The 20509-nt window shown below is 37.7% G+C and overlaps 1 protein-coding gene across 1 annotated transcript in view; it reads right to left on the bottom strand.

Moving 5' to 3' along the window:
* ap3b1a (adaptor related protein complex 3 subunit beta 1a) overlaps positions 1-18477 on the bottom strand; it is a 55575-nt gene extending 37098 nt beyond the window's left edge. The window contains exons 1-9 of the mRNA XM_088355953.1: positions 18130-18477; positions 11552-11627; positions 10394-10468; positions 10046-10141; positions 9759-9919; positions 8086-8152; positions 2853-3035; positions 1995-2150; positions 62-159 (exon numbers count right to left, since the gene is read on the bottom strand). Coding sequence (XP_088212079.1) covers positions 62-159; positions 1995-2150; positions 2853-3035; positions 8086-8152; positions 9759-9919; positions 10046-10141; positions 10394-10468; positions 11552-11627; positions 18130-18248 — 1031 coding nt within the window. The 5' untranslated portion in view covers positions 18249-18477. The remainder of the gene's footprint in view (positions 1-61; positions 160-1994; positions 2151-2852; positions 3036-8085; positions 8153-9758; positions 9920-10045; positions 10142-10393; positions 10469-11551; positions 11628-18129) is intronic.
* Between the last annotated feature and the right edge of the window lie 2032 nt (positions 18478-20509).

The following is a 20509-nucleotide window of genomic DNA, read 5'->3' as shown; positions in this document are numbered from 1 at the left end:
TACAGAAAACATTGCTCAAAACTGGCTGTTCAGAGGGGACAGGTTTCAATGACATGTTTACCTGTGGCTCCTCAACAGCCGCACCAGCGACTTGGTGACAACACTGACTTCCTGCTTGGGGGCCAAATGCCAGTAAAGCTGAGCTACCGCCATCACCACCTGAAATCAGAGCAAACATTCAAACAAAGACAGGATTCACTTGCATGGCTTTGTTTCTTTTGTTAAATGACAAAACATTGACGTTACACTTCTTACTAAAGAACATACACTAAAGGTTACAGTTCTCCAAAGAAAAGAAGACTAATCATAGATTTTGTACCATTCAAATCTACAAATGATTGATCGATATTGCATTTTTGGTCTTTGGATTAGTGTAAGACGAGGGGATCTTGACACATTGCAGACATGATGCAGAGAAGTTGATGAACAATTTTATGCGAATTTGGATATCTATTACTCACAGCCTGCTCCTGAAGAAACTATCTCTGGACTTATCTTAAAAAAAAAGATTGCCGTCATTGACATTTTTATTGTTTAATATCTTGTGCATCCGTTCGATATGGTTGAGGTAAAGTGTAAAGAGGAGAAGAGCAGTTTCCTTTGAAATGAAAGTGGAATAAGAATGCTTGATGCGGTTGGGAAAATGATTGGATCGCTTTTTTTCGTGCACTTTTTACCACTGAGGAGGAAGTCGCCCAACTCTTCCAAAAGTAAGTTAAACTTACTTTATTCATCTTTGTAGTCAGGTCAAGTTTATTTGTATAGGCCTTAATCACAAGGAGTCTCAAATGGCTTCACAGACCACAGAATGTCAAGGTAGCTTTGTTTTTCAGTACAATGCTTTATCATTCAGCCTGCTTTGTAACGTTTTAGAGCATATTATTTTATTAAACGTTTATTTTTCAGTTTCAAAACAATACAGGTTACTGATACAAGCCTTAAACATGCTTATATAAACCTTAAACATACAAAATATAGCACTGAAGAAACTTCGAAACAAATTGATTTTATGAGCGATCGTCTGGAACCCATCTTGTTCGTAAGTAGGGCAGAGTCTGTACACACAACCCATAAAAGGGTATCTTTTGTCAAGTAGAGGGGGGATTTTCAATCTCATCGCTCTCTGTTGGGCTGATTTTTCATGCTACTAAACCAGTACTTATTTTTTTCTCTATTGGTGTTCATCTACAAAGACTGCATATTTTTTAAAAAGAAGAAAAAAAACTCAATTTACTTTTCTAAATATTCCAATGATGTCTTAGGGATAATCGATGATAGAATACAGCTCGTGAAACTTAAAATATTTTAAAATATTGGTTTAAACCAAGCAAATATAAAAAAAACAACAATTGCATTTAAACAAGTGTATCCTAATTTCCCATAGCATGATTCCATATTTAAAGGTTTTTTTCTCAGCTTTAGATTTGTGCAAAACATGTTTGGGTAAAGGAATCAATGAAGATAAATAATGTTGCTGCATTTTCAACGCTGTTGGAGGGCGGTACCTGCAGTGCATCCCATTTTTAATAATTCAGAAGAACAAAGGAGGCCTTGAAGATGCCATTTGATGAAGAAGCGTTATTGACGTGTGCGGTCTCTTGTTACGATTCTAGTTTGTCTTTAGACAAAATAGACCTACAGGAATAAATTGCTGAGAAAGGCGCGTTTGACTAAACGTGGATCTGGTGGCATTGGTACTGTCGTTTGAAGTGAGATTATTAACATATAGAGAATAGATTATCTGTGTAGTACATATAATACCAGAGCCTGTGTCCCATATAAAAATAAATTATTTCTTAATCTTGATTTAAAATTGTTAGGGACTGTGACCCATAGGCCACCCCCCTCAAACACCCCCATAAAATGATTCCAAAAGCATGGTAAAATGCCTACTTAAGGCCATAAAACCCATAGACTGGTTCTCAATTTCTTTTAAGGACCCGTCAAACAGGAGTGACATATCAAGAGCTTAAAGTAGAGTGTTGGCAACTCACTGCTGTGTTGCGACTCTGCAGAAGTGGCTTTGTGTTGCGGAGCAACAGCCTGTGGTCGGGGTCCATCACGTAAGGTTTTGCTTCCGCAGAGTCCTTTTTCTCCTCAGACTCAGAGTCATAGAAAGTCTTCTCATCATTTTCCTCAAACACAGTGCCCTGAGTCAGGCCATTAAAAATATATATAAATAAAAAGTCACTTTTTTTTTTTACACACACACACATTTTCATTGACAAATCCTATGCTTAAATGTGGTTAAATTCCCAAGCTTAGATTTTGAAGTCTAGGAAAGTAATGATACATGAATAAAATAGGGTAGAAAATTCGAACTGCCTCACGTTCTTGCCACACATTAATGCAACTCAGTCTTTCTTTAATAGACTTCGTGCCGAGCAATGAATTTATTGCACCCCAAAACCTTTAACCTTTTTGGAACCCTCAAAAAACAAACTCCAAATATTCCCATTGACCACTTTTATATATGGTTTCATGTTTTTCAATTTTTTTTGTGTTTGTATAATTACTATCACAAAAAATGGAAGGAAATTATTTTGCATTTCCTATCAAGACAAAAAAAAACATGTTTTCCTAAAAAAGGAAAAACTTTTGTTGTTTCAATTTAATACAACAAATGCTTATGTGGCATGTCTTAAAAAAATACATTTACTTGCTATTGCGCTTGGCGAACGAGAAAAGTGTCATGTTTTCAATATCAGTTTTATTTTGATGTGTCTGTTAGCCAAAATACAGTACTACTGCCAAGTAGTACTAATTAATTCAGGTAGTATACATGCAGAAATTATACATGAGAACACTTGAACCTAAAAATAAAATTTTGAAAGTGTATTGTAGTTAGGTACCTCCTTCCAGGGGCTTGTGAACTGCGTGCGGGCGTAACGCGTCAGCATGGAGATTATGACAACCTGGCCCCACTCCTCCACATCCACCAGTAAGTTGCACAGCTTGCGGTAGTTCTTGTGGATCAGGTCAATACGATCTGGGCACACCTCTTCGAAGGCCATCACCACACTCCCTGCTACGAGCTGGCCAGCAGAAACAACATTAGTAAGGCCAACAATTACACTAAATCAACAATGTGTGGAGACACTCGGGGGAAATAGAAAACATTGTTAAGGAGTCAGACCTCATTAAGCCTTCAACACTCAAGAGAGGCAAAAATGGGAAGTATTTTCAACTTTGATTGCAGCCAGCAGATCATTAGAGGCAAAACTCTCAGGGCTTAAAAGTTAACTCTTTTACTTTCAAGTGGGAAAAGAAAATCCATCAATTATACCATTCCTAAAAAAATCAAACCAATTTTATGTGCAATACCCAGAGAAGCAGAACAACTCCATAATTGACTTTCGCTCTGTTTTACCGTCTACCTCATTTCTGTATGTTTTCTACTCCTAGTGAGTAGTTTTTTTGTTTTTAAAACAACAACATTACCGCAACACTACAAGTCATTTATAACACTTTACAACAATCAGAAAAATGCCACACCTGAATTTATGAGAATTAAACTTGAGATACAGTTTCGTGAGAAAAACAATGTCTTCGGAAGTATCAATACATTTACAGGTTAGTTTACCTGTTACCTGCACATGATCCAAATAATAATTTGCAATTGTATTTTTAAAGTAATCCCACCGAATCTACTGGGCAGATTTCAGCAAGCAAAAGGGCCATATTTCCAAACTGACAAGTGTGGCCAGTGTGGCCTCAAGTAATAGCCTTTTTAAAAAAAAATCTTCCGTACGAGGCAGACGAATGTGAACGACCACGAGAGACAAGACTGCAAACATTGCTCCCAAGTGATGAACTATACCTTCTGCGATAAATAGTTGTTGACTATATTTGCCTTGGCGTGATGCTAAGCTCCCTCCCAACCTCCCCCAAGCCATCAAGAACGGTGACACCCCACTAGTCGCCTCCTAGCCGCCCGCTGCCGCATTATGACAAGGCGGTAATGGAAAAATCACACTAAGTAAATGGCTCTTCTAATAACAATAAATTTCCTCGGAAATTATGAGGGTCCTGGAGTGCTTCCTTGAATCTGTTTTGCGATGAATTCCAATTAGGTCAACGGAAAGGCGGGGAGTGCTGGGTCATCACGTCGGAGAAAAGACTGCACAATTTTTTGTTGGGGGGGGGTGATGGATGGTGCATCTCGGTGTTGGGTTATCCCCCTCCCCTTCTTAAATTAATGGCAGTCCCACCTAGCCCCTAATCATAAGCACACCACGCCTTCTCCTTTCTTGCTCTGGTTTCAATTTGGCGCTGGGAGTGCGGGGAGGGATCCATCATTTATCTTATAATGGCGACATAATAGATCCATCACGTTAAAACAGCTGCACAAACTCTGCCGTCGCCACTGCCATTGCGCCGTCCCATTTCTTCTACAAAAAAGAAGAAGACCTAGCCCCACCTGTGCTCCTCTGCCAATATGTGTCACAGCCATTTAGACAAGCAGACACATTTGTAAGGGGATACATAAGCAGGTAACAGCAACTATGTGTCCTGGCGTTCCCCCTGAATGCGTTCCTCACCACCAACCGATGGGTAAGGAACCCATGTCTTTGTGATCCATTATCCTGTTGGTTTTCCACCAACCGATGGGTAAGGAACCCTTGTCTTTGTGATCCATTATCCTGTTGGTTTTCTATGATTCCCTACACTAACACACCTGACTAAATAAATAGAATTGTTACTGGGCTTCTACAGAGCTTGCTGAAGTCAGTGTTCCCTTGCTTTACAATGCAAAAAGAAGCAATTTTATAGGGTTAGAAGTAATAAGTAAAGAAATTACATTTCAATGTAACCTAGCAATTCAACATGTTTTTAATTACACTCTCCAGTAAGAAAAACTACTCTCCGCTTTGACAATGTTCGGAATCATTTCTACACAAAATTATTTTAAGCACGCTTACTCATTTTGAACTAAAACTCCTTCCACACCACCACCTACAGTATGGAATGTGTAATAACTTTATTCCAGTGCATATATAAAAAAAACAAACTAATAAAATAATAAAAATAGTTTGATTAATAAACTGATCGTTAGAAAAATATAAATTTATATATGATCTATGACGCTCATGTATTTATGTAAACATGTGCCGCAAGCATTCAAATGAGCATAAACGCTGCAGTGAATTGATTCTTAGGTCCAACATTTAAGTGTTAGGATACATGTCTTTAGTTTCTATATTTTAAATCAGTTTGTACTAGAGCTGCAAAAACAATTCGATGTGTCGGGCGATTTATGCATCACTCAGCAAGTCGAGGAGCCAGTGATGTCACACGCAGACTCGCATAACAGAGCGAGGTGGAGTGCGAACTACGACGCTATTTTCTAAGGCTAAGGTCAATTCAACTCATGAAACATGATGGACACGGAGAAAACAGTTCGACCGAAGTCCGCAAAAGTGTGAAAGCACTTCACACTTCACAAAACAAAAAAAGTGATACCACGATGGTGAGGCCGCAATCAAAACCAAAACATGGAGTCACCGACGACGATGAAGGGAGCTCATTAGGTCGCTACATTGTTTTTATTTGTTTGTTATTTGCGTTTTTATGTGTGGAAACAAAACCTGGATTTTAGCGTTTGCTTTTAAGCTGCGCGCGCATGTGTGTGTGTGTGCATTTATTTCAGTTAAATCATCGTAAGCAGTGTTTCAATCTTCATAAAAATAAAAACTCCACTTTCACAGCATGAAGTTTTTACTTTTTGTTTTTCTGGCAAAGTCTGCGTGATTAAGAAAGGAAACGTAACGTTAGTCCCTGGTTGTTTGCTTGATGTTCTAGCGTTTGGTAGCCTAATAATGACTGTGTGTGTGAGCAAGATACTTATAATTTATTTTAAATAAAAGAATTAAGTTTATTTGGGAACAGCACAAAAAAGTACCAACCACTGAATAACAAAATGAAACACATTTTTTTGCACCAAACACACACACAAAAAAAACCCGGCTGAACAACACAATATTATCATAAACATGTGTCCAAAGAGAGAAGGCTTAAGCATTGTCAAATTGTGCTTTATAAAAAAGCTCAACTTGCACACAATGGTGTGTTAAACTTAATATTAAGCATCAAGTTTTACTTTTCTGGCAAAGTCTGAGCTATTATTGTGAATTGTAAATTGTGCCATAATAATACTCATACAATGCATATTTATCTCAATGGAAAACAATAAACAATGACAAGTTTCATGAGGAAAGACAGCATGCATGCCAGAGCAAGCAGCTGTCATCACTGAGAGCATCCTCAACATGATCCTCTAATTTATACATTTGCAAGTGTTTTTTTTTTAATTTTTGTTGATTGCAAAGTTATTTGACAAACACTTGTAATGTTAATACGTGTCACTGGGTTTTCAGCTTTGCAATGATTTCTTATTCCAAAAGTTTATGTCCCTTCAACAACAACGATGCCTTTTTTTGCACTTTGTAAAAAAAGTATATATTTGCAGGTGAATAGCACACATGTGTGTCATTAGTTTGTCATTTGGTCAAACACTGATTTTTTTTAAAATTGTTTGATTTGCGGAATATTCTGTTTTGTGCACTTTTTTCTTATTCGTCAACAAACTTTAAATATTTGAATAAAGAAGTGAAAATCATTAATGCATTTTTTTTTTTCTGATTCATCGATTAATTGAAAAATAATCATCAGATTATTCGATTATTAAAATAATTGTTAGTTGCAGCACGAGATGGTACGAATGTTTGAACCATCGATGTTAATTGCTACCTTGGAATAACTCATACCTGTCAACCTCAGCCGATATTCCCCGTATTAATGATTGCAATTTCCCTTATCCAAGTGATAATAAATGCAGCAACTATTTACTCACAGCAAGACAGACTATTCAGAATAAAAACAAAGAAAACTTGTTTACATAAGTTTATTTTATTTACCAAGTAAACACAAACAATTGTTTCAGCGTCTTTCTTAGTTCTTTGCCTACTTACAGTAAATAAGGTAGTGCTTATTATAGGATGACATTCGCTAGATTCCTGCAACAATATTAGCAAACCGTGATGACGTTGTTGTCGAGATTATCTGGATTGGAGCCGGACTGGGCAAGAAGAGATCGGTCAACCAAAAATGGTTTTTCATTATTGTTCACCGGACAAAAAATGTTTTACGACGAACAGGGAAAACAGCTATTTTCACATGCATAGTAACTTGTCTTTGGTGTTTTGCATTATTTGTTCAGGTGAAATTGTATGGTTGGGCTAATTATTTTAGATCTTTTTTAGTAGGTTAGTACTTCAGTACTGGTATATGTAATCTTCGTGATGTACAGCTTCAAAGAAAGCACAATTTAGGTCTCGATTTGAGAACTGTGATGAAATACTCAACGTTTTCATAACAAATTTGGACAAGTTTTGAAAAACTGAGTGTTGATACTACCTCACTTTTTTGCCCACCTTTATTGGCCTTTGGTGTAGAATACATCCAAAATGAAAACATGGATTGATTTTAATGCAGGTTTAAATTTTTGCTATGTTGCAATTTTACAGACAATCATTCAAGTCAACAGTCTCATCATCTCCTGAGACTTCTAAAACCATACAGAGGCGTAAACACTCAGTTGTGACATCTTTTAAATATTCACAAGGGGTTTTCACCATCAATCAGCAGCGGCTAGCGCGATGACTGCTTGTCCCCCAACACCCCAATCCCAGACCTCACGTGTGCGCAGAAAAGTCATCTGTCTTCGTTAGTGGGTCGCCGCTAAATATGCTATACATCTGCTCACTGGCTCACCACACTCACAAAGCCGCCAGTTGGCCTAAGCTGCTTTATTTGTTTGTATAATCGCAAGTCTATGCTATGAATACATAATTAACACACTTGGCGGAGGGCCACGGTGGAGCAAACACAATAAACATATTAATTCTGATAACTATGACAGTATATACATAATTATTTAGGTTAGAGCGTAACGAGTTAAAAAGTGATAACTCAAACGTAAGGCGGCAACTAGGAGAGTGTGAGGACATAGCATTAGGAGAAACAACTGTACCACATAGGAGGCAAACCGTTTGACCGGAGTAGCCTCCGGTGGTCCAAACTCACCGTGCTTTTGTCCTTCAGGAGCTTCTCGATGACTTCAATCAGGTGCTCCTTCTGCTCAGGGTCTAGGCTTAGGGGCAAAATGTAGAGACCAGAAAAAATAATGAAATAAATTCCATTAGGTATATTAAGTCCCAGCTATATTTTTCTCTGGAAGTTATGCGTGATTGTGCTCAAAGGTTTACATACAGTACGCTAGTGACAAAGTAAGCTGAGTAGCTTTTATAAATGTAAGATTGTACACTATTTGTCCAATTTTGTAACAATAGTATTGATTATTGTCATAGTCACAAAATCTTGAATATTCACCATTCATTGCAGGAACATTTCACTATGTCAGAGGTGCTTCAGTTTTACAGTTTCATCAGATTTTATTTCCATATTATTCCTTTGAAATGGCTGCTTTGAGAAAAAATTTGGAAGATTCAGATACATTGTCTTCAGAACCAATGAAACATTGACGGATGTGATTGGATTTGAAATCATTTCGGACTACAGTGCGTTAGTGCTTTTTTTACTACTTGCGCAGGGAGCGCTGCAGCAAATTTAACCATTAAGGCAGGGGACTCTTTTTATAAGTAAGTCTCGTTCAAAGATAAAATGGAACCTGCACATTTATTCACTGAATAGATACATGCAGAGCTATCTGTGGCACATGCTAAGCTGAGACAACACTGATTTTTCATAGGGTTTGGTCCAGTTTATAAAGGCCACAGTCTTGACTACAATTTACAGTCAAGGTGTCAAACCAGTGACCCCGTTTTGGCTGGGATCGGCTAAATTATACTTTTTAAGGAAGCACATTAAACAATCTATTGTTGATACATTTAATGATAAAAAGCCACAGAACAAAGTTTAACCCAAAAGCCTTAAAATTGGGCGAGCGGTAAGAATGGGCGGAGCTATACACACACACACCATTAGAGAGATAGAGATAGAGAGAGAGAGAGAGAGAGAGAGAGAGAGAGAGAGAGAAAATAAGGTTGAGTGGAAGAACACAATAGAAAGGCAGGAAAAGTGAGAGAAAGAGAGAATAAAAATGACAGAGACAAAGATAAACAAATAGATGAAGGGAGAAAGAGAGAGAAAGATAAAAAATTAGAAGAGAAGACAGAGAGAAAGCCACAGAAAAAGAGTGAGCTTGAGAAAGAGGGAATGAAAGGAGTGAGAGAGAGTGTGAAAGCAAGAAGAAAAATAGAAAAAGGAGAGAAATAAAGAAAAAGAGAAAAAAAACTAAAGAAAGTGAGAGTTAGAGAAAGAGAGAAAAACAGAGCATGAAAGACAGAGAAATAGAGTAAAAGTGAGAGAAATAAATGGAGAAAAAGTGAAAGTAAAAGGGAGAGAGAGAAAAATAATGACATATAGAGAGAGGGAAAGAAAAAAAGAAAAAGGAGAAGAGAAAGACAAATACTACTGCAGTGGCTTTTCGAGTGCTGTGTGGCCTGGGTGACATAGAGTGGACATATTCATAACTGCAGCTCATTTTTCACTTGCGCTTCTCAGCGTGTTGTCTTGCGGGCCATATTAAAACCTTTGCTCTAAGGTATTTTCCTTATATATTTATGCATTACGCATGTTTTATCACAAGGTTTTAGATATCAATGGGTAGTGCCCAACATGTTTAAACACATGTCCCACAATAACAGTGGGTTGACTGTACAGGTCCATGAAAATACCTGTAAAGCTTCTGAATGGCATGGGCAGCAGTCTTCCTGACATAAGGTGAAAGATCAGCCGCGGCCTCCTTGATGGCTAGCATCATGATGGGGATGATGATGGTGACCCGGATACTGGACAAAACCCTCAAGGCGCTGGCCCGGATCAGCTGGTTTGGGTCCTGTTGTAAAGGAAAGAACAATACGCCCGCATAAAGTACATGTATAATTAAGCAATCTATCCAGATGTTCCTGACTTAACTCTGCTTTCAAATTTTAGAAGCTGAATGAAGTCTGTAAGAAGTTACCTTGAGAGCCCGCTGAAAAGTGCTGATGGACAGCAAAGCGAGGTCCTGCTGCTCTTCCGCGTATCTCACCAGGTAAACATACACCAACTTCTTCAACTGGCAAGCACACAGGCACACACACAAAAAAATCCAACTTGGGAACAAAACCTTAGAAGAGGCCTTAAACTGTCAATGTGAAATGTTCTGCCAACGCATATAAAACTAATGTGGGTTATTGAACTCACTTATGTTAGAGCTCAACTGGCACAATGTCTAATAGAAGTTTTTTTTGGGGTTCTTTGTCGTCAAACGCAAACAAAATAATAAATTAAAAAAAGTTGAAAAGGGGCATCACTCCGACGGTCGTACCTCGATGTTCTTACTCGCCACGTTCTTCACCACGGCAGGAAACAGCTCCGATGCATTTTTTCCTTTGGCGATCAGCTGCGGAGATATCAATTGATCTTTATTCTGGATTAGTTGTGTCGTTAGCTCCAAATCCTTGCAATAGTCACACTTAAGGTTTCCGGTGAACAACTTTACTAAAGTGGTTTTAAATCCACAATAAGACCAGAGGTGGGTAGTAACGGAGTACATTTACTCCGTTACATTTAAGTTTTGGGAAATGTTGTACTTCTTTGAAGTATTTTGAAATCTCTATACTTATGCTTACTGAGTAAATTTGTGAAGAAAAAACTTTACTTTTACCCCACTACATCAGACAACATTGAAGTAGTTACTACGTCACTGAATAAATCCCCTCCACGTAAGTACGTGTCGATCTGTCTTCGCAATGGCGCATTTATTTTGACGAAGAATTCCGCCAGGCTCTACCATGTTTAACCAATCAAACGTAGCAGCCTGGTCACGTGACCTTATTCAATTTCAGCGGGGGAAAAGTTGTTGACAAATGAAAGATTGAAAATGTCGCTTTGCAATACAGACTATTAAACAGCAGAGGAGGAGCACCCCTGGTCACACATGAAAAGCAAGTTCCCCTTAAAAAGGATGGCCTAGCTTATTCTCCTTGTAGAGCCTGTTAAGATAAGTATTGGGGCTTTAAATGTTCTACTTGGTGCTACATGTGTTTAATTTATTTATTTATTTGGTTTATACTATTTTTTATTTTATGTTTTTGAAGCACTTGAATTTACATTGATTATTTTAATCGACTTTTAACTTTAATGTATTTTTGGTTGATGATCCGATTGGTTGTTTAAAAAAAAAATTAATATGACTTTGCTACCAGTTACTCAGTACTTGAGTAATTTTTTCACCAAGCACTTTTTACTTTTACTCAAGTAAGTATTGGAATGACTACTTTAACTACTACCTCAGTAATATTATTCTGAAGTAACAGTACTTTTACTTGAGTAACATTTTTAGCTACTCAACCCACCTCTGCTTAAGACCACCTCTGAACTCATTTTACGATTACTGGTACCTTTGGCTTTTCCTGAAATCCATTTACACCAGATTTGTGCATTGTACCTCATTTAAACAAACACACATTACGAGTTGACTCACCCCGACGACCCTTTTCATGGCCTCCAGTTTGAGTGACTCCTTGTTGCTCTCCAGCATTTCTTTGAGGTCTTCATTCCTGAAGGGCACAAAATGAGACGACACCTTAAAGAAGTCAAGTCAAGTCATGTTTATTTATGACTCCCTAAATCACAAGAAGTCTGAAAGGGCTGCACAGACCACAGATTATTGCAAACCACAGACTATTATTACACCATCCCCTGATCTAAAACCTACATGAGGGCAAGGAAAAACTGAAAAACCTCAACATGGGGAAAATGAAGAAACCTTGAGAAGGGACCACACATGAGGTTCCCTGACTTAACTTTTACTCGTCAGACTTTCTAGGGGTGTGTGAAACGTCCACAAGTGTGACAGCCCCAAGGTCAACTAAAGATCTTGGAGGAACAAAAAAAAGCAACCACAAAACAAATTTTGTGAATCCCTTCTGTGCTGGAGCAGCTCATTCCTGAGCAATCACTTGAGACTGCTGCAGCATTGTGTACGTCTACACAAAAGGACGTTGTGATAAACATTCCAGACAAAACATCCCAATGCTGAATCACCCAAAAATTCCTTAACCGCAGATTTTTCGAAGAGGATGTTTGCCAACGGAACACAAGAGCAAAGTGACATTTTTATTTTCCCAATTGTTTTTAATGAACGTTTCCGGAATATAAAAACATTTACGGTGTCGTGTATTAAAACAACAATTTATTTAGAGGTTCGCTTTGTGTTTCAGATCTGTAAAAAAAGCAAAATATTCATCTCGACTCAAACAGAAAAATGATTTTATTTAGGTAACTAATCGAATTAGTCACTTTCCAAATATACAATTTGAAAAATCTGCTTAATTGTGAGGTTATGTATTCAAAAATTCTATTGTAATTATTAATACTTAAAAAATTGTGCTAAATACCCAAATAAAAACATATTAATGGTAGTATTTAATAAGGCACAACCTGTGAGCAGTATTTTTTGTTTTGAGTGTTTCAATAGTCAAATTTATTTTTAAAACTATTTTTAGACAATGAATAGCCACTCAAAGTGCTGTAGAAAATATTCAGTGTACACTAAGACAATCAAATCCCCTTCTTTTTACCCCACCCAAAAACCCAGAAAACTTAATCCGACACACACAATGACTACAATAAATACAAAATACATAATAATATAAATAAAATAATGGCAAGGCACAGACTAACCATGTGAAGAAAAAGACCTAAGGGAGGCTCATCCACACTGATAGGGATGGCAGCAGATAGCCTCAGGCAAGGATTTTAAGCCATTAAACCACACCCTAACAGTGTGACCCTCCAAAATCATGAGGCAAAACAGAAATGACAAAAATAAAAAGCAGATTTCAAAATTGTTCTTATCTGAATATTTGCACAAGACGTGTTTGTCTGTGTGTGTGTTTAATTTAATATAAAATAATCTTTAAATAAATGTCTGTTAAGTGAGTTTAAAATTCAAAAACACTAACACCCAAACGGATTTCATTGTTGGGTTATATACCACATACCCAAAACTTGATTCTTGTATGTTTTCGATAATTCTTTTTTTTCAGACATCAAAAGAAGAAAAAAAAGTTCTCTCTGTGTATGTTCCTGAAAACATGACAGAAAAACATTTTTACTTTTTTCAACCACATAATTAATTCTGGAATAATTTACTCTTGCAAAAATTTTGGGTTTCAAAAAGCTGAAATAACTTGTTAACATCCTTACCATTTAGGCAATAGGGTCAGTATGGAATAGGTTCCTTTTAAAGTATTTAAAAAAATGTATTACGCTTTCCTGAACTCATGCCATAACGTATAAATACGTTTTCAGAAGCTTTGTCCAAGAGTGCCAAACTGTACAAATATATTGCTGGTTTTTTTTGTTTGTTGTACTTAAACATTTTATGAAGGGTTTGGCACATCTCATCAGTAAGTATCAAGCCTCTGGGAAACGGTTTGAGTATGAAAGATCACGATTGGATGGCAGGAGTGACTTTGATCAGATCCTTGTCCATGCATCTAAGTAGCCTCTACTTTTTAGCGCTGCTTCCTGTAGTCTGCAAATGAGAGTGTGTGGGCGGCCTCACGTGACGAGTAGGCGTACTGAGTCAGTGTGGTAAGAGAACAGAGCTTATCTCTTTCAAAAAAATATGATAAAATCCCATCATCAGGTATCAGAGGGATAACGGTTCCTGCACGCATAAGAGAACGCGACTGGCAATGTGACCGAAATAATGCGTAAAAACCAGGCTCCAGGAAAGTTAATTCATCATTTATACACACGCTTAGTTTTCTTGCAATTAAATGTTATTTTGGAAGCAAAGTACCCTTGCGTTAATGAAAAGTATTGATTCGATATTGAAAGTATCACAAATGCAAAAAAAATGGCAGTGAAAAGTAAAGTTCTGCTTGAAATGAACCTTTTTACCAATAGTTTTTTTTCAGAGGTTTTCTTGGAATCGAGTACTTTCAAGAAACTTTATCAACAGTTTTTTCAAACCAATACTAACAACTGGAAACACTCTTTTTTACTACTGAAAGATGAGGGTTGAAGTTGTCTTTTGATAGGTCCTATGCCTATATGGTTAGCTATGAAAGTAAAATTTATGTAGGCCTTTAAAACTGAAACCACTTTAAGATTTTAGCAAAAATCTATAATCATTTTCCTTTTGACAAAACACTTTGCGTGGAAAGATACATATTAAAATCCACAATACAAAAAACATGGCGTTGCACGTCTACCATGCAGGAAAAAACTCCGGAGAGGACAAGCGAGGACCCTCAGACATCAATTCCATCCTACCCGTTTCCAGGCGACTTCTTGGCCGAGAGGGTCAATGTGCGTTCTTCCTGGTTCAGATCGGCCTTCAACGACAGTTGCAGGTGCTCCGCAGACACCATGGCCGATCTCACGGCCACGGCGGCCTCAGAGCGAAACGTCAACATGCGCATGTCCATGTTCAAACCTTCTCCGTTTTCGCTGCCCGGACGGCTTTTGTTTTCAAGCTCACTGCTCGCCTTATTCCACTTGACTTTGGCAAAGGAAGTCACAAGACCCCGGTCTGCTTGCTAACTGCAATTCGTTCTTCTGCCAGAGACCATGCGTCCTTCAAGAGCAATCTACCCCTAGTCACCTGCTGTCGCTTTGCTGGTTCTCATAGACTATGCTGGTTTTGGGCGACGCAGATAAGACAAAGAATGCCAGGAAACAGCTGGGAGCATGTGACCTCCTTCATTTTGCCTACTGAATCAACAGGGTTTGTGCATCTTTTTTCATGGCCAATTTCAAGCACTTTACAAGGCCAATTTCTCAATTTTTCCAGTAACTTCAAAGGAAGGAATCCAGTGCCAAACAAAAGAAGTTTTTTTGGGGGGGTTGGATTTGATGACTAAAACAAAGTTGCTTTCTTGCTGCTACTGCATACTTTGTGCCATTCTGCACTCTTCCTATCTCTGATCTATGATATTTTTGTGTCAATGGGCTGCTATAAACTGACATGAACTCTGCCATTCTGCTTTAACAATGCACACGGAGCTTCAATAATAACGGACGTCAATCCGGGAGACAAAAAAAAAAAAAAGAAGAAGAAAGTTCTGTATGTATAAAAACCAGAAAAATGAGCCAAATTTTGACTCATTTTAATGATATTGATTGCTCTGAAGCAGAGTGCATTGAATCTTTCAATCGTAAGAGACTGATGATCTTTTGCTTTTTGTTTTACTTATTTTAATTTACATTATTTACATGTTTTTCAAAAGATCTGTGTCTAAATTGGTTAAAATAGAATTGTAAATAGTTTTTTTTATACATTTTATCATCTATTTATAACACTTGAGTTTTTTTTATTGTATTTATTATTTTGCATTTTCAGGGATTTTGTGTGTTTGTTGGACTTTAAATCGGTTCATGTTTAAAAATCTAAAATAGTTTTGTATTTTAAACGTTTTGGTAGATTTTTCTGTTTTATTTTTTCACGGATCCCTGCAAAACATGAAACGACTAATTCCTAAATAACTTGGTGTCAATCATGTATTTTGCAAAACCTTCACTAAAACTGTGATTTACATATGCGATCTTTAATTTTGCAAGGCATAGGATTTATAGATCTTGAGTCATTGTGGATACATTCGTTTTGATCACACAATTCATCCGTTGTAGTGTTTCGACCCTAAAATGAGAAAAGATTTTGAGTTAGAGGCCGGCAATGCTAACAGCATACAGTGACATTCCTCATAGCCATCCAACTCAACGAAAAGGCCTGAGAAGACAGAATGACACTGAGAAGCTTTTGTTAGCCGACTGCTGGAATTGTTTTTAACAGACCATTGCTCTCTGGTGGACAATCGCATAAATGACATCCAAAATGTGATCTCTATTCCGGTATTTTGAAGACGTTATTGCAATACTGTACTTTACTTTACTGGCCTAAAGTTGGGAATGTTTATAGAACGAATTCAAGAACCAAACCTCTAGTAATTTTGATTATTAAAATAGTATTGGAAAAATACTGACAAGTTACTTTAGGAATAAAATTGCCTTATCAAATCACCTTTAATTTTCTATACACTGACGTAGTGAACCACGGAGGATTCTTAGTATTTGGTATAACTGAATACAGGCAGAAACTTCTCAAATTCGAATAATATGTAACCCACACTACAATTTTTAGAACTATAACAAGTAGTCATTGATACTGATACCCCAAACTGATACAACTGGTATGGAATATGTGGCTACCCTCTGCAAAAAAACACTGATATTTGGAAAGAAATGCCTTTTAATCCCAAGATAGTATTTTCCTTAAAGGGTGGCTCATCACTTGAGGTTTCTTGAAAATGTTGATAGTTAAATATTTTCTCCATTAAGTATGTTTGAACAATGCCCAACTGCGTTCAAAGACCCATATGCTTTAGTTTCCACTGCACCCATCTGCTTTTATCTGACTTTTATCAGAGCCGTTTGTGGCAGAACACAAAGTTTGTAAAATAGGGGTCGGGGGAGTCCTGGAGACTGAGTGACCTAATACTCATCCCCACATTTTAAATTATTATTTTTGTCCGTGTAGCATGAAAATGGTGAAAATACTACTAGAAGAGTCTAAACGTCTACCCAAACCTCATAAAAGATGAGCAAAAGCAGTTTATTCAAGCGCATTCAAGAAATGCACCTACTTACACGCACATCATGAATGGGCTGACGGAGGCTGCGATCGTGACTTTAAGCATGGAGTTGGCGGCAGAGCGTTAAAGTCCCAAATTCCAAACAGTTCATTTAATTTGCAATTTGATTGACGGCCACCAAATCAGCCACAATCGTAAATTCGAGTACCCGAAAAAATATTTATTTTGCCACAGACTTTTACTGTGTTGACAACATTCAGGACTTGAAGTTTTTGAGTTTTTCCTTGCCCTCATGTAGGTTTTAGATCAGGGTATGGTGTAACAATAGTCTGTGGTTTGCAATAATCTCTGGTCTGTGCAGCCCTTTGATACTCCTTGTGATAAAGGGCTATAAAAATAAACATGACTTGACTTTTGAACGTTTTATTTAAACGGACCACTCGATGTCGCTGTATTGCGTCGTGCAACCGAAAACAAGGGCTAAAAATTACAAGGAAGAACACATATTACTGAGACTCAAATTGACCAAACTGCGATAGTTTATTTTGATTTTTCTTTCCCAGCCTTTCACAAGGTTTTCTGGTGCCCATAGCAGCACGATGTTGGACAATTATGGCAGCTCCCTCTAGGTTAAGGGTGTCAAACATGCCTCCCGCAGGCTGCAACAAAACACTCAGGGAAGCGCAAGAGGAAAAATAAGCTGCAGTTTTTGATATGTCCTATTGATATCACCAAAGCAAGGTGCCACTCGCAAAGCAACTTCAGATGCATTTCTTGATTGTTTTTTTCCTCTTTTACGACTTTCACGCTCTCCTTTTTCTCCATCTCTCTCTTCTTGGTTCTCCATTCCTACCTATCTCAGTTGTCTTTCTCTCTGTCTTTTGCTCTTTCTGTCTTTTACTCTTTTTTGCTGTCTATCTCCCATTTTCTCTCTCCCTCTGCGTCTCACTCTCTTTTCTCAATTTCTCTCATTGTCTCTTTTTCCGTCTCACTTTCCCTTTTCAATCTTTCGCTCCGTGTCTCTCTTACTTTCTTTCTCTATAATCTACTAGTCTGGCCCGTGACATTTTTTTTCTAAAATGTTGCCCCCAAGCTAATATGAGTTTACACCGCTGCTCTATGTGATGATAGTGTGATGTAAATGTTAATGCAAATATTGCGACCTGCGGGTATTAGGAAAAAAATCCACATTTTACATGACAGTTTGTGTATCTTTGGTAATTATCCAAACGAATGTTTTAATACGATTATTAAAATGTATTTTTAAACCATTTGGGTGCGCTGAATACTACACACTGTCCCTTTAAGATTTTTTTAATTTATCTGGTTAAAAAAAAAATCGACTTTTGTTGACCATCACTTGTTAGCCACTAGTTAGCTCACAGCACCCGCAAATCGCGTCAACGTGGCACACCGGTCTTAGCATTCGTCCAACAACAACTAAAAGTGGCCTCACTTTTTAAAGTCAGCGCTGAAGAGTCCGAAGGCCGACCCGGAGGTGGCGGTGCTTTCCTGGCCAGCCTCCACGGCAGGCTCCGCTCCCCCTTGGTCATTGTACAAAGCCGTCGTCGACATCGTCTAAGCTTCGTTTCACCCAAAAACAAAATAATGACAATAAACTCCCACTTTCGGCTTCGAATGCCCACAATATTGTCGTGTGGGTCGGTTGGCGACGGTTATAAAACTTTTGCGAGAAGCAGAAAAACTTCTCTTAAGATGTTTCTCTCAACTTTTTTCCAACATTCAGCACCGGAAGTAAGCAGCAGGCGTCACATGACGGTTGGCGAGGAAATGACATAGATCTGTGGCGACTAGCTAGACTCGATCCTTTGTTTTGATGAATAAAGTGATCTTTTATTTGTATGTCTATTTTCACGGTGCTCGACTGGGTCAGAAGACTGACAGCGAGAGAAACATGTGACACACCGTACGTTGTTATTTCTATTTTAATATTTTCCTACAATCGACAAAATAAGGGTGAACACGACCATATATTTGTAGTATATCTTCCTAAATGAAAATGTAGGAATGCCTTAAACACTTTTACGTTTTCAGAAGATTTGTCCCTGGTGCTTGGTTTAAAGCAGGGGTGTCAAACTCGTTTTAGCTGGGGGCCACAAATGCTATAAAGAAATCTCACGGGGGCCGGACTAGTAAGTTTAAGAGAAAGAGGGAGAAAGGAGAGAAAGAGAGGGAGGGAAAGATGTAGCGATAACAGATAGGGAGAACAAGGGAGACAGAGTAACAGTGAGAGAAAAAGAGAGAGCAGAATAGAGAAACGAATGGAGAAGAAGGGGGAAATGAATATAGAGAGAAAAAGAAAGTGAAAAAAGAGAAAGATAAAAAGAATAAGAGAAGTTAAACGACAGAAAGAAAAAAGTCAGCAGGAGAAAAAGAGACAAAGTGAGGTGAGAGAGAGGTCGAGAAAGGGAAAGAAAGAGGGTGAGAAAGAAAGAGAAAAATAGAAAGAAAGAGTATTAAAGTGTAAATTGGAGAGAGAAAATAGAAAGAGAGCAAGACAGAGAAAAAACAAGTTAGAGAGTGAGAGAGAAATAGAGAAAAAGAGAGAGAAAGAGAGGGTGAACAGGAGAAAGACAAAGAGGGAGGAATAAATAAAAAATAAGTGAGTCAGAGAGAAATACTACCACAATTGTTTTGCAAGTGTTAACTGGCTTTGGTGACATCTGGTGAAAATATTAAAAACTACAGCTCATTTTCCTCTTGCACTTCTCTCACTGTTGTCTTGCAGGTCGGATTTAAACCATTGGTGGGCCTGATATGGCCCGCGGGCCGCCTGTTTGACACCTGTGGTTTGAAGCATGATTTAAATTTCACTTAAAATGATTTAACATTTACAATTCAATTATGTTAACATTTTAATTAAAATATTGAGCTAAAGGCTTTTTATTTTAAAACACACTTTTTAGCGATTTAATTTTCGTTTGAAGGTTATTTTTATCAATTGAATGTTTTAAGACTGTTTTATGCATGGAATGTTCCTATTTTTAATTGAATTATGGCACTCTTGGCCTTCCATAATAACATACTCACACCGTAATTCACTGAAGCCTCCAGACTTTGCAGTTATGCAGCAAGTGACAGTAGTCGAGTGCTGTTTTGGGAATGAAATGGACGGAACCATTTCATTTCACCTTTTCTTTTGTTTTACTTTTTTGTATTTGAGCTAGCGTTTTCATTAGATTTAAGCTTATGTCATTTATTAAGGAAAATAGTTTAAAATTTTATACTTTTTGGGGTGGTTAGGTGGAATTTAGAGGTGCCTAAGCACACCTAAACGGGCTGGTTACTTGCATGCTTTAAATATTGCTCTTAAAAACACTACTCCACCATAATATTTTGTTTGAAGTGACAAAGATGACGATTGTTCCCAGTTTTTTTAACCTAAATAGAAAACAAAAACAAAAAATACTCACTTTTTCAATTGTTATAGTATGCTTTTGTTACTAGTCATTACTTCACTGTGACCTCGGGGGGAGACGGGTGTGCTTGCTGTGTAACATTTTTTGGCAGCAGACAGCATGAAGCCAAATAAATTAATAGGCTCCCTAAAGACTTTACAACTCAAATGAGTTCTTCAGGGTGGGGATACGGGGGAGGAAGGCAGAAAATAATTGAGAAGCACTGCTCTGAGGTCACCAACTTTGTATTTTTAAAACATGTTGCACTACATACAGTTTGGCCTGTAGATGGCGTTAATGCAACATCGTGTACAAATATTGTTTTCATACAGCACTTTGATTTGCATTTCATTGTATAGTGACATAACCAACAAATAAATGTTAGGTTATTTACTCCAATACATCCTTCCCACATTG

Source organism: Urocampus carinirostris, chromosome 16, assembly GCF_059441175.1.
Source record: "Urocampus carinirostris isolate Australia breed hairy pipefish chromosome 16, RoL_Ucar_1.0, whole genome shotgun sequence".
Classification (NCBI taxonomy): domain Eukaryota; kingdom Metazoa; phylum Chordata; class Actinopteri; order Syngnathiformes; family Syngnathidae; genus Urocampus; species Urocampus carinirostris.
Note: the sequence above shows the minus strand (reverse complement) of the source record. Positions and strands in the feature narration are given on the sequence as shown.